This window comes from Meleagris gallopavo, chromosome 4 (assembly GCF_905368555.1).
Source record: "Meleagris gallopavo chromosome 4, MGAL_WU_HG_1.1, whole genome shotgun sequence".
In the NCBI taxonomy this organism is placed as follows: Eukaryota; Metazoa; Chordata; class Aves; order Galliformes; family Phasianidae; genus Meleagris; species Meleagris gallopavo.
Window position 1 is genome coordinate 30,282,441 of NC_139407.1, and position 13,028 is coordinate 30,295,468.

Consider the following 13,028-nt stretch of genomic DNA (forward strand, 5'->3'; position numbering starts at 1 on the left):
CACCTCCAAATACTTGGTTTTTGCACCGCATCAGTGGTCAGCATAGCCTTTCTAGGCCCAGCACAGAATAAAATGATGACAGCTTAATCTTGTTACGTTTAGGAGCATCTCTTTCACCACACTGAGTGGTGGGGTTTTTTTTTCTTTTTTTTTTGTGTTTGTTTATTTTTTGGTTTTTTTTGGTAATGTCATGCTGACCCAGAACATCTGATTTTCTGTTTGTTGCAGTATTTTGTAATTACAACACATTAGTATGGTCTTTGATCCAGCACTGACACCTTTGCCTTCCCACACTGCTCACCACTAGCACTTTCCCCAAACTTTTATATCAGTACTTGAAACATACACATATGCATATAAAAACAATGGGAGAGAGACAGATAAGAACATACAAGAAAATATGGCACGGGTAGCTCATTTATTCCTCACCTTCCCTATTTTGGATTAGAGGTGATATATTAGCAATGGATAGCATACAAGCACAACCTGGGGGTGCTGCACTATTTTCCATAACAAGATATGCTTCCATGAAGGAGAACAGCCTCATCGTTACGGAGTTTCTGGCTTTACCGCAGCCCATTTATTGTACAGCCAAGATAGCTAGATGATACATAAAAAGAAACGAAATGACTCAGCTTTCACTTCCATGGAACAGCAGAAGGGTCCCTGCACTGTGACATAAGAAAAAATTACATCTACTTGTTTTTATTCAGGGACTAGTAGGTAAGGATACCTCCAGGAGAGTTCAGAAAGAGCTCCAGTGCTGCTGAAGTCTGCCACTTGATATTTTAAGCAGAAAAAGCCAAAGGAAGATAGATTACTCAACGTCTACAAGAGGACACAGAGATGTCACAGAATCACTTCAAAGTTGCTGGGAGGGAATGAGCAGCTTGACTTTTATGTCTAGATTGGTACTTTCTATTGGGGACTGATGAAGTGTTGTGAGCTTCCTGTCTCTGTAATTTGAGGCTGTTAGGACCCATGTACGGTATTTTTTAGGGTGAGTTCACATTAAGAGACCAAAGGTTCCCTGGAAACGTGAGTTTTGTTCCTGGTAGACAGTGCCTCTGCTCTTTGCAAGGACTGTTTGATATGCATTTGGATTCTGACGTAAACTTTCCCTTCCAGCCTAAGCTCATCAATAAAAGATGTGTGACTACGTCAGTGAAATGTTCATATCCTGTGAAGGTCACTGGCTACAACACCTAGTGCAAAAGTAGGGGTTGACATTGGTTTTCTGTGCTTTATTTCTCATGCCATAACACTGTGTCGCTTTGCAATAGTAAATAATTACTACTGTAGGACCTGACTCTGCCATACTTATGTTCACAAGGAATAAAAAAGCAAAGAAAAGTCTCAACCACAACCACCCTTTCAGCTAATGCCTCGGGACAGAAAGGCATCTAATCCATACTTTAACTATGAAAAAGAAAAAGCATTTGGAAAGCTTTCACCCGTTCAGAAATAAATGCTTGTTCTCCTTACAATTAACCACAGGTGGTTTGTTTGTTTGTTTGTTTGTTTTCCTAAGCAACAACGTTAGAAACAAGTTAAATCTATAGAAATATACTTCAGCTATGAAACACTGCACAGAGCTTAGTCACTACAATTAAAACCATACTATTTACTTGTCACACTATTTACATTTCCAGTCAGAATAAAGAGGCAGGCAGGTGCTGCAGCAAGCATAAGGAATAAGGAGATGAAAATTCCCATGTGTAAAGGTACCTAAAGATAAACTGTTTTCAGCCACTGTGCTGGTAGGACTCTCGCAAGATGCTAAGAAGCTGGAGGAACCTCTACTAGATGGTGTTTATGAAGCCCGAATGTGAACGTACCTTGTCAAAGCCTGGGATTGCTCTGGGGTCACACTGTGAAGTCTACTCCTACAGCTCAGCTCTGAGCCCTGTGTAAATGGCTCCAGGAACAGCAAACGTGGTGGCGTTTCTACAAATAAATCAAAGGAGAAAAGTGATTTAGCTTGGGAAGGCAATGGGATGAAGCCTTTCTGGCATGACTTTGCTCTGTCTCACCCCCTGCTGCATGGGGAAACACAGTCCATGGCACTGGAGACAAAGCAGATTGGGATCACCGTGGCATGGGATGGTCATGCCGAGCAAAAATGCCCATTTTCAAACGCCATAAAAGAAGTGTTGAGAGGCCCACCTCACACTGGGCTAGCGTTGGTCCTGATTAACGCTATAGGTCAGTGTGAAGGAATGGTTTTGCTTTTCAAATGGCATTCTGAGGCTGATCTTGCCCACTCTTTGAGAAACTGCAGCACTAAAAAAAAGCAGTAATATTTTCCCAACCATGCTCTCCACAAATTCAGGGCACAGGGCTGTGAGGAAATACAGCTGAAATTGTGGATGAGAGAATGAAATGCAATTATGACCACCATCCCATTTATCCCCACCTTTAGATAGTCCCTGACCCAAAATGGTATCTGTTGGCCCACAGAACAGTCTCCTTCAGACCAATGCAAGGTGTGGCCATCACAAGGGCAGTCACTAGTGCTCCTTGCTGTCCCACAGCAGCTCCCTCGCCTGCTCCTTGTGGTGAGGGTTCGGAGGGTACCTGGCCTCATGAAGAAAACACAGCACTGAGAAGAGATATGCATAGTTCATGTGATGTCTGGCAAAGCTGGATACTTAAAGCCGTTTAAAACTTTTAAAATTGGTGTGTAAAAGAAGACCCATCAGTTAATGTCAAAATACCTTTTGGGCACCAAAAATAAGGGGCTGTGAAGTGATAGATCTGCTTGTCACATGCTCCATAACAGCCAGGGTATGCTAATCTGGAGCTGACAAAGATGGGACAATGCCTTCTTAACCCACTTCAGTAAAGATTTGTGGAAAGATGTGCGTGCAACAGAAGAGAATAATCTTTATGTATGGAGGGTTTAGTCAACCTGATGTATGGCTGCCACAAGACTGTCGTCAGTGTGGTTCATTCCTCTGAATTCCCAGGAAATCTGCTAGAGCTAAGTCTTGTCGAGAAAGATGTTCATTTTCACAAGTAATCTCAGTTCTGTGATGCTGTTACAGTATCTTGTGAGGCTAGACTTTATCCAGCATAGCCAAGGTCAGCACTTGGAGCTCAATTCTCATTTTAGAAGTTTCTTACGGGTGGCAAAAGGTACCATCAGCCAAAATCAGTATCAAAATGAGCCCCTTCCTTCTAAGAACTCACGCAGGCACAGGGACATGGCATTATTTTTCCCAGCCTTCTGACGGAGAGATTTATTGGGAGTGAGGCCAGGTAGCCTTGTGCAGATCCCTTTTTGGGAGCACTGGGAGCAGCATTCCTCTGTCCACTTTGGGAAGCAGCAGCAGCAGCAGCAGTTATAAACACAGCACGTTCCTCACTTCCCTGGGTTACAGGCGCCATCTCTTGGCAACTGCTGAAACTTGAGCTGTTTTATTTCAGACGGACAGCCCACTTTGTGATGTTACTGCCTCCTTCCACAATGACAATATCCTACCAGTCAGAAAGAGCAACCCCATCTCTGTGGGCACTTGACACGTGATTTTGATTTTCCTGCCTAACTGTTCAGAACATTAACTCCCACAGCCAGAGCTGGGACCATTACCTCCTGTCTGTGAGCTGCCCCTTTGGAACCTGGCATACCACAGTGCAACCATAAAGAAAGCAAGGTTTTGGTGTACCCCAGGGCAACGGTGTTTTTTAAAATATGTTTATTGTGGCTGCAGTGACGTATCAGTAAGGGGGCTGCAAGCTGGTCCAGACAACAGCAGCATTTTGCATCCTCCAGCTGGACCCCTCACCTTGTTTTTCACTGTTCCACACCTAGACCAGCATGCAGGAACCCTGCTTGCAAGTACTTGCCAGCTCTGCGGTCACCTGCAAGAGGGAAGAAAGAACTGAAGTTTGGCAAGCCCAGGGCAGGTATAGTCTCATGCATAGTGCTGGGTGGTGGGAGATGCCTTACCTGCGCAACACAGTAAAGTGGTGGTGAGTTCGCTGGGCAGCATGTAGAGGCAAAATCAGCTCTCTGGTCTGTCAGCTGTGTCAGCAGCTCGGGGCTAGCATCTGGCATGGTCTGCCTAATGCTGTCTCTCAGCCTGCAATTTGAGGCCAGGCAGGAGAATGTGTCAGTGTGTGGGGTGGGCTTTTGCAAGGACCCTGGTGCATTTAACCTCCAAACCACAGTGCACTGCCAAAATTTGATGACATGGTCTGTGGGGAAAACTTCCCTGATGCCATGGGAGAAGTTAAGCTCATACAGACAGATTTCAGGTGCAAAAGCTTGGCTAAATTAAGCATGCATTTCCGGGAGCACCACCAGAGGGTGAGGAGCCTTTACCTCTTCTTGAAGTCAAGGAAATTCAGCTCATTGTACTGTCCACAGAGCTGGTTGGCCTTTTCCAAGAAGGCAGGCAGCTCTGCTCCCATTTGCTGTCGCTGTGTGGCACAAGAGAGGAGGATTTCTATAACCAGGACCATACATACATAGATTTTGGGGGGATGCAGGAGCTGGAGAGGGAGGCGGTGGACAACACCAAGGAAGTCTATGCTGTGTGAAACAAAAGGCACCCCTCCCAGCTACCTTGCTGTCAAGGCAGGTTGAAGCATCCTTGGCAGAGCAGCACTCCCTGATGACATTTTCAGAGGCATCGTACAGCTTGCCAAGGAAGACATCAGGGACATTGGTGTGCCTCCGTGCCAGTTCAAACATGTACCTGCAGCATGACAAGAAAAACAACTTAGAATTTAGCACTGGCTGATCCCATCAAAGCTGCCAGTTCTTGGATGCAGCAGCAATGTACAGCCTGCACTTCCAAACCCTTCTCCTCATAGCATGTAGGTTTCTTTAGGCTACTGAGAGAAAAATTCAAATAATAATTAAATTATGTGATAAAGAGAAGGAGTAAGGAAACTAGTTGCAGTGGGTACTGGAGTACAGACCTTCCAGTGTGGAGGGCCCCATTATCATCACACAATTGCTTGTCGGTTGGCTTCTGCAGCTCAGGCAGTTTGGGGGCCACAGCTGGTTGCAAGGCAGAGATGCAGAAGTAGTTTTGCATGATGTTTTTTCCTGCACAGCAGTCAGCAAACCTTTTGTCTTTGGCTGACAGTGTGGTGCAGATCTTTGTGGTGTGCTCCGACAACTGCAGAGGGAGGAGAAGAGGAAATGTGTAGCTTGGTATACTGCTCGGGGAGCCTCCCAGAACAAAAGTGGCTCAGGACAATCCTACCTTCTGCTGAATGCAGTCTTCGGCCACTGAGTCACAGCACTGGGAGAACACCTCAGCTGCATCCTCTGCCAGAGGAGAAAGGTCCTCAAATGAAGCACTTGGTATCTTTTGGGCAAGCATGGTCAGGTAGCTGGGCAGACACAAAACATAGAGGGAACTGAAGAATTTCAACCCATCCATTCCATAAACTTAAGTAGAAACCATAAGCATGTCTAGTATTTTTGTATCTGTACTTTTGCCTTTCCCCACACACCGTGCATGCCACCCACAAGTATAGCACCCAAGCACTCTCATACAGACCAACCAGCCTTATTCCACTGGAGGTAACCTCCATCTTTGCTGGAATATATCTTGGTGAAAAACAGAAAGGAACTGCCATCTGAAATAGGATAGCACTCCCATCTAACGAGCAGAAAATACTTTATCCCTTTTTTACCTGAACTTCATTTTGTCCTTCCCATATCCTGTTAAGCGGGAGCAAGCTCTGTTCGACATCAAAGTGAGTAGGGAAAGAGTTTTTCTTTGCAGTTTCTGCAAAAAGAATACGCAGCAGTAGAGTGGATGTTAGGGTAGAGACATCCTTCAGGAAAAATGGGTAACTCTTCCCAGGCAAGGTAAAAAATACTGTACTTGGCAAGCTGCTGCTTGGCTATGCTGTGAGCAGCCCTGTAATTCAGCCTAATTTTACTACTGGCTGCAAAAGGCAAAAATAATTCTTCTCATGCCGAGTTTTGAAGATAATTAGAGTTTCATGAAAATTGTCCCACCATCATCTGGGTGAATTTCCCACCAACTTCGTGTGTATCTGGAAATTCAGTGTGGTGACCAGTAATTTGAGTGGGGCCAGGGCTGAGCCAACCTTGGCTATGGGCATCTGTGGGGAAAATGAACAAAAGGGAAAAGCAGGCTGTGGGGGCAGACTCACCTCCTTCAAGAAGCAGACAGTGGGCGATGGTGATATGCAGCAAGTGGAGACCATGGAGAGGAAGTTCCTGGTGGAGCCCAAGAGCACAGGCAAAGGCGCCTGGCTGTAGCTACTGACATACTCATGCAGGAACCTGCGTCAGAGGCAACCCTCAGACACCCCAGGACCAGGTGCTTGGTTGCAGATGTGTTGTATGGGAATATCATAGCTATACTAGGGATGTCAGCCCTGCAGGAACCTTCCTGTGCTGCTGGCTTAATGTATCAATCCATCAACCCACCTGATAGCCCCTCTCTAACCACTTGCATGGCCACCTCCATCTCTCATTCATTTTGGATAATCCTGTCCTTGGGGCCTGCACAAATCCAAAATACACCAACATTTTGTTTGGATGCACCTGCAACTCCAGAAAGGAGTTGGCCAAGAGCCAAGACAGTTGCTTCTGCTTTGGACAACAGTGCAGGGGCAAGATGGGAAGAGACATGTGTAGTGCTGTGATCTACAGGGATTATCACCTCCTGGCCCCTGTAGATAGCTGCAGCAATTAATATGGTGTTTTTTTATGATCAAAGCACTTTTGCAAAGTGACATGGCTACTCCTGATAGAGAGCTTGGTGGCCCTAAGTGACAGAGATGCACACCTTCTCACTCCATCTCAGAAAGAAAAGGATAGGCTTTAAGATAAACATCAAGAATCCTTTCAGATTGCTTTCCAATTTTCAGCTACTGTTTTCCAGTCTTTGGACGGCTTGTGTGCTCCCTGGCTTGGCATCACAGCAAGACCGAGCACTTTTTCCAGCCCAGCTCAGCCTGCTGTCTCTTACCTGTCAGCAAAGTCCTTCGGATCCTTCTTGAACGCCTGACAGAGTTCCTCATTGGAAAGCTCAACATAGTGGGGCAGCTGGCGCGGCGGGTGCTCTAGGGCAGCCAGGCACAGCTTCTGCTCCAGACCTTGGTGGAGACAGCAGGCGGCTGTACCCGGATGGTCAGGGAAAGGCGAGTCAGGGCTGCAGGACTTGGCTGACAGGGCTGAAGACTGTGGGAAGGGAAGATGCTGCTTGCCCAGGGCTGGAGAACACTCCCCTGAATCAAATGCATCCTCAGTTTTAGGGACCACCGGCTGGTTGTGGTCAACATACCCCAGCATCGTAGCAGGAAGGGTCAACACCATCAGCACAGCAGGTCTCCGCCAGTGAGACAATCTCATGCACGAGGTGGCTGATCTCCTTGAAGGTGGCATTGGAGAATTTCCTGCTGTTCATTATGAGGGTCCTGGGATGGCAAAATGACAAGAGGATGAATTTGCTGCATTTCCTAAATACCTACATCAACAACAGCCTGAGAAAACACTAACAAAACCACCTGGAAAGCATCAATGCAAGTCCTTCAAGAACCAGGGGCACATTCTGAAAAAGCATTGCCAGGCTGGAGGTGGCAGGTCTTTGCCTGGAGACCTTGGGTGCATTAGCTCTTCATTATTTGACCACATAGCAGTCTTGTGGAGTTTAACTACAGAGGAAGCCTTTCTTCAGTAGAGAGGCACATTAAGAGCAATAGGAGCTCTCGTTTGCAGGGAATAAATAAATGAGCAAACAAATCTGCCTGTTTCTAAGGTATTGTTTAATTCTGAGGAGATCTATGCTAAAAGAAGGGTAAATATTGTAGGAGGTACCTACATGGTTCGGAAGTCATCCTTCCCCATGGTCTTGAACTCTTGGCAGACTTTGTCCCGAACATATGGTCTACCTGTAGACAAGGAAAAAGGAGGATGTGGGATCAGTTCACCAATTCTGCTTAAGTGGATGCCTCCTTCCCAGTGACCTTTCTTAATGCAGAAAAAAAACCTAAACAGTACTGCTCAGCTCCATTGAATTTACTGTAGAAAATAGCTCATGTCTTTCTCTTACAAAGGAAAAATAATTATTAAATACTTTATGATGAGGAGTTGTAATGGTGTCACTCTTCCTCCCAGAAGTTTACCCAGGGAAGTTTATACCATGTCTACATTTTATTCTCACTTCTCATTTCTTTTCTCAACGGTCGTATATAAGAATGTAAGTCTTGCTCTACTCTTTGCTTAAGTGTTGTCTTTTCTTATGCAACAGCTTCTCCCCTCATGTCAGACCTACCATGATTAGGAAAGCAGCTGTGGTACCCTGACTGTGCTGCTGCAGTTTGCATCCAGAGAAAGAGGGAGATGGAAAAATCCTCCCTGAAGTTGGGAGAAATGCAGGAAAAGGACACTTGCCCCTTGCCCACTCTGCAAGGGTGAAACAGGCAGTGTTGGTTTTTATCTGGAGCTGTGGAGGTCAGGAGCAGGTGGCAGCAAACACATCCCCACACACTATTGCATTCCTTGAAAATAGTATTGACTTTTTGCTGCAAAAGGCATCGTTTAGACTTTGATACCAGCAGGGTAAATACTGATACCCTGCTGGCCTTTCTACCGCAACTTTAACATAATTCTCGTAGGCTTTTAGACCAGAAGGATCTCCCTTGTTCTCCCAGGGGTTCCAGTCACAGCTGCATTCTCCTGTCCGTATCTCTCGTGCTGCTGCAAATCTCTCTGTTTTTGCAGTATGGCAGCCCCTGCCTCCACCAGTGTGGTGCAGGGTCATTTTACCCAACTGTGGGGTAAATCATATATCAGCCAAACGGCAAACTGCTTCAGAAAGAGGGAAGAAAAAACAAAAAAAGTAATTTTGCAAAGTTGCAATGGGAAAAGAAAAAAAAAGGGTAAGTTTTTTAAAGAAGGTAAACTCTGAGGGTCCAGCATGAAATCAGAAGCCATTTTGGGGAGGATTTATCTACTGGCAACCAAACAAAGCTCTAGAAACAGAAAAACAAGGCAGAGGTAGGTGGCTAAACATAACAGCTACAAATCCTGGCAATTCTGCAGAGAAGACTGCATCTCTGAAGCAGAGAGAGATGAAGAGGAACAGTCAATACTCTTTTGTAACGGTTTAGAATTTTGTTGCTTTTGTTACTGGGGAGGTGGTCTCTGAAAGGAGAAGAAACCCAGAGGCTATCCTACAGCGAACATGAGTCTGTCCTGCTGTGGGTATGAGCGTCTTGAATTCTTCTTCATTTCCACATACAGCAGTGAAAACATATGTCTTGGCAGAGTTTTGGGGCAGATCTATGCTTCCCTACATCTTTTAGCAGAGAGCACAACACTAGGTGTTCAATTCACTTGGCTCCATACAGAAAAAGAACAGGGGATGGTAAACCTCATTTTTGAAATTCTTTATAAGCTCAAAATCATTAATGCATTAATATGTACAGTATTATAGACCCTACTTAGTACGGGGCAGTAAACCCATTTCAGCCACAGCAGTACAAGGATTTTGAGAGTAAGCATTCTTACCTCGGTGTTCAGCGTGAGTTGCTATGAAAAGCAGGAGCAGGAAGGTAACAACCGCCTTCATGGTGTGGTGGAGCCACAGCAGAGCGTGGTCACCACTGATTTTCCTCTCCGTGCAAAAAAAGCAGCAGTGGGAAACCCAGCCCAGCATTTATATGGAGCTCCTGTGTGTCACTGGATGAATGATTAATCCTGGCTGCAGAGCAGGGGGCGAGCATCCTTGGCCCAGTGCTCCAGCACATCCAATTTGGGACTGATTTTAATAATTAACTCAGGGAAAACAGTAACACATTGCTATAGGACCCCACATAGGATTTTCCTGCCCTACATCACTGAAGATGGAGACGTGTAGGGAAAGTGTCCCTTGCACCCTACAAGCGCTAAGGATCATGCTATAAGTCTCCTTGTGAGGACAGAGGTGGCTCTTCTGGAAATTAGTGATTGGTGGGTGCCAGGCTTGGGAAGACAAATGGCTTGTACCATGGCTGGAAAATGCAGCAAAATGCAAAGTGCTTTTCCCTGCAAGATGTCCCATGGAAGCAAATACGCCAGCTGACACATTATGTAGGATGGTGACAGTCTTTCTAGATGTGCAGAACAATAACATAACAAAACACGATGTAGCCTGGATGCTCAAAAGCATTCGTGACCTTTAGAGAACTGAGGAGTGTTTGATTACCATTTCTCTATGGAAGACACCTGGATAATAGCCTATTTTGGTATAAACACTGATAGTCTGTCTCTTCTTTAACTATCCTATGTGATTCAGGCTGTAATTTTCCCATGGTGTAGTGCTGAATTGCCACCTATTCTCTCAGTTCTCAAGAAAAAAAAGAAAAACTTGGAAATCTGCTAAAAATAGCTTTAGAATAATTGCTCATGAACCCCTGCTGACAAGGGGTGCTTCACAGCTTTCTCTCTGGTGCTAAGCAGGGAAGAAGTGGTCAACAGCTGAGCTCTACCTCAGACCAGCTCCAGACCTGCAAGATGAACATTCATCTGCCCACAAAAAGCCATAAATGAATCCGACAAGAAGCAACAGTCATGTACATTACCTGGTGCAGGGCATTTCAGGGGCTCCATAGCTCCACTTCACTCATTTGGAAAACGTGTTTGGAGCCAAAGCAAGTTGGGTAATTACCCAGAGACTTTCCTAACTCATCTACAAATCTAGCGAGTCTCCATTTAACAACATTTCTAAGCAAATAAATTACCAAAAAAATGTGCTTTTGAGAAGGAAATTGGTTGGAAATGCTGCATGAAACACTGAATGAAGCATTGGGATGAGCTATTTGGTGGTACGCTGAAGCAAACCTCCTCATTTTGCTTCCTTAGGGACAGTTGAGTAGTGGAAACCAACAGCTACCCCACTGTATCGCTATCACTTTACAGCCAGCCACATTCTTATCTGTGAGGGTGCACCTCAGAAGGTGCAAAAGTGAGGCTGACATGGCACACTACAAGAAAGTCCAGAAGCCCGAGTGTGGCCACCACCGGGGGAGTGAAAATCCAACTGCTTCAAGGAACATGGCAAAAGGCAGACTCAAAAAAAAGGTGGCCAGGTAAAAGCACTGTAAGCAAGCAAAAATGTTGATAAGCTGTGTGGAGAAGAAAGATCTGGGGGTGCTGGTAGAAACTCATCTGACCATGAGCCAGCAGGGTGCCCAGGTAGCCAAGAAGGCCAATGGCATCCTGGTTTGTACCAGAAATTGTGTAGTCAACAGAACCAGGAAGGTGATCATCCCCTACATTCAGCTCTGCAGAGGCTCGAGTACTGTGTTGTTTTGGGCCCCTCACTACAAGAAAGACATTGAGATCCTGGAATGGGTTCAGAAAAGGGCAGTGAAGCTGTGAAGGGTTTGGGGGCACAAGTCTTACGGGGAAAGGCTGAGGGAACTGGGATTGTTTGGTCTGGAGAAGAGGAGGCTCAGTAGAGATCTTATGGCTCTCAACAACTGCCTGAAAGGAGGCTGTGCTGAGGTGGAAGTTGGCCTCTTCACCCAGGTAACATGAACAGGACAAGAGATTTAAAGATAAAAATTTAAAGAAGGCTTTAAATTGTGCCAAGGTAGGTTCAGGTGGGATATTAGGAAGAATTACTTCTCCAAAAGAGTAGTAATGCATTGAAACAGACTGCCAAGGGAGATGATGGAGTCACCATTCCAGGAGGTGTTTAAGTAAAGGGTAGATGTAACACCTAGGGTCCTAAGTTTAGTGGGCAGTACTGGTGGTAGGGGGACGGTTGGACTAGATGATCTTAGAAGTCTTTCCCAACTTCAATGATTCCATGACATTTATCAACAGAGAAACAGTGGCAGTGAGGTCGTTGTGCTAACAAGGGGAGCTCACAATTCTGGGTCCTGCAGCCAAAAACATGTGCTGCTGAAGTCTCCAAGAAAGAAGTCAGACCAGTAATTTGGCTCCCAGCGCCCTGGAAGATTCCCTGCTCATCGGCTACCACTGGACAGGATGTCATGTCCCAGTGTTCCCTCTACCAAAAAAACAGGGCCACCCACAGGATGTGAGCCTGCCAATGAAGTCCTTAAAGCATACTTGTCTTGTCTCACTGCTGGAATGGTGCTGGTGGAAAAGGGCTGTGAGGTGGTAGGGAGATGGACAAAGGGAGGGTGGGGGAGTATTTGGTAGAGTTGAGTATGGGAGCTGCCCAGGAAGCAAGAAACCAAGGAAGGTGATGCTGAGCCACTCAGGAGGTGTGTATCCACCCCTGTGCATGGGCATATGGCAGTGGCTCATCCCAAAGGTACTTCTCCATCACCAAGCACAAAGAAAGGCATGATCATGTTCTGAGTACCAACGGGGGAATAAGAGGGGCTCGGGTGGCTGATCTGGTGCTTGGGATGCTGAGGAAGATGCTGCCAGTATCTCTGTCCTTGTGAGCTCACAGGGAGAATTCCCCCCATCACCAGGGTGACAGGGTCCCCATTATCTGCTCAACAAAGGAACTTCTCCCCAGCATCTTTCCAGACCATCAGACACATCAGTGTCTAGGGAGGTGGGGGGCTGAGTGGATACAAGGATGGTGAGGGCCCAGCAGGGGCCCAGCAGAAGGCACAATGGGCACTCCAGAGGCCAGGGCAGAGTGCCCCCCAGCCGCCAGAACAAGAAGAATCGGAGGTTTTCCAACACGCCACTGGACAAGAAAAAAGGTGACAGTAAATTATATTGGCCTGTGCAATTGTAATTAAAATCAGCTACATGCTTAATGCTCCCCATTGAGTTGCCTTAGCAGGGTATACACGTGTCTGTGTCACCTACTACTACTGGAAAAAAAGATGAATGCCACTGACTGCCTTTCTACCACCGTGCTCTGCTGGGAAAAACAAAGCCAATCCTCACAGCACCGTGAGAACAGGACCAGTCGCAACACCAAGATTAGCATCACCTGCAGCCCCTCACCTGTCCACTCAGCCTCACCAAAGAAGACCTCTTAATAAACTCCCTAAGATGCATCCAGAATGTGATATGATGTGGGGCATGAGATATGGGATGTGGGATATTG

General features: G+C 46.1%; 1 protein-coding gene across 1 annotated transcript; it reads right to left on the bottom strand.

Moving 5' to 3' along the window:
* Positions 1-3,681: 3,681 nt before the first annotated feature.
* GC (GC vitamin D binding protein) lies at positions 3,682-9,664 on the bottom strand. The gene is made up of 12 exons (XM_003205643.5): positions 9,512-9,664; positions 7,821-7,890; positions 7,284-7,416; positions 6,969-7,180; positions 6,145-6,277; positions 5,656-5,750; positions 5,220-5,349; positions 4,930-5,132; positions 4,571-4,703; positions 4,328-4,425; positions 3,953-4,085; positions 3,682-3,864 (listed from the first exon to the last, which is right to left on the bottom strand). Exons 1-12 carry the CDS (start codon positions 9,657-9,659, stop codon positions 3,811-3,813), a joined length of 1,542 nt encoding a protein of 513 aa, XP_003205691.2. The 5' UTR covers positions 9,660-9,664; the 3' UTR covers positions 3,682-3,810.
* Positions 9,665-13,028: the final 3,364 nt, after the last annotated feature.

Bases quoted from the DNA above. Each gene is read 5' to 3' on its own strand.
- GC (XM_003205643.5), bottom strand. From the start codon at position 9,659: ATGCTGGGCTGGGTTTCCCACTGCTGCTTTTTTTGCACGGAGAGGAAA. The intron at 7,181-7,283 runs GTATGTTGACCA...CCCTTCCCACAG, and splicing joins CTTCCTGCTACGATGCTGGG to TCTTCAGCCCTGTCAGCCAA. The intron at 5,751-6,144 runs GTGAGTCTGCCC...TTCTTTTTGCAG, and splicing joins CTGTCTGCTTCTTGAAGGAG to AAACTGCAAAGAAAAACTCT.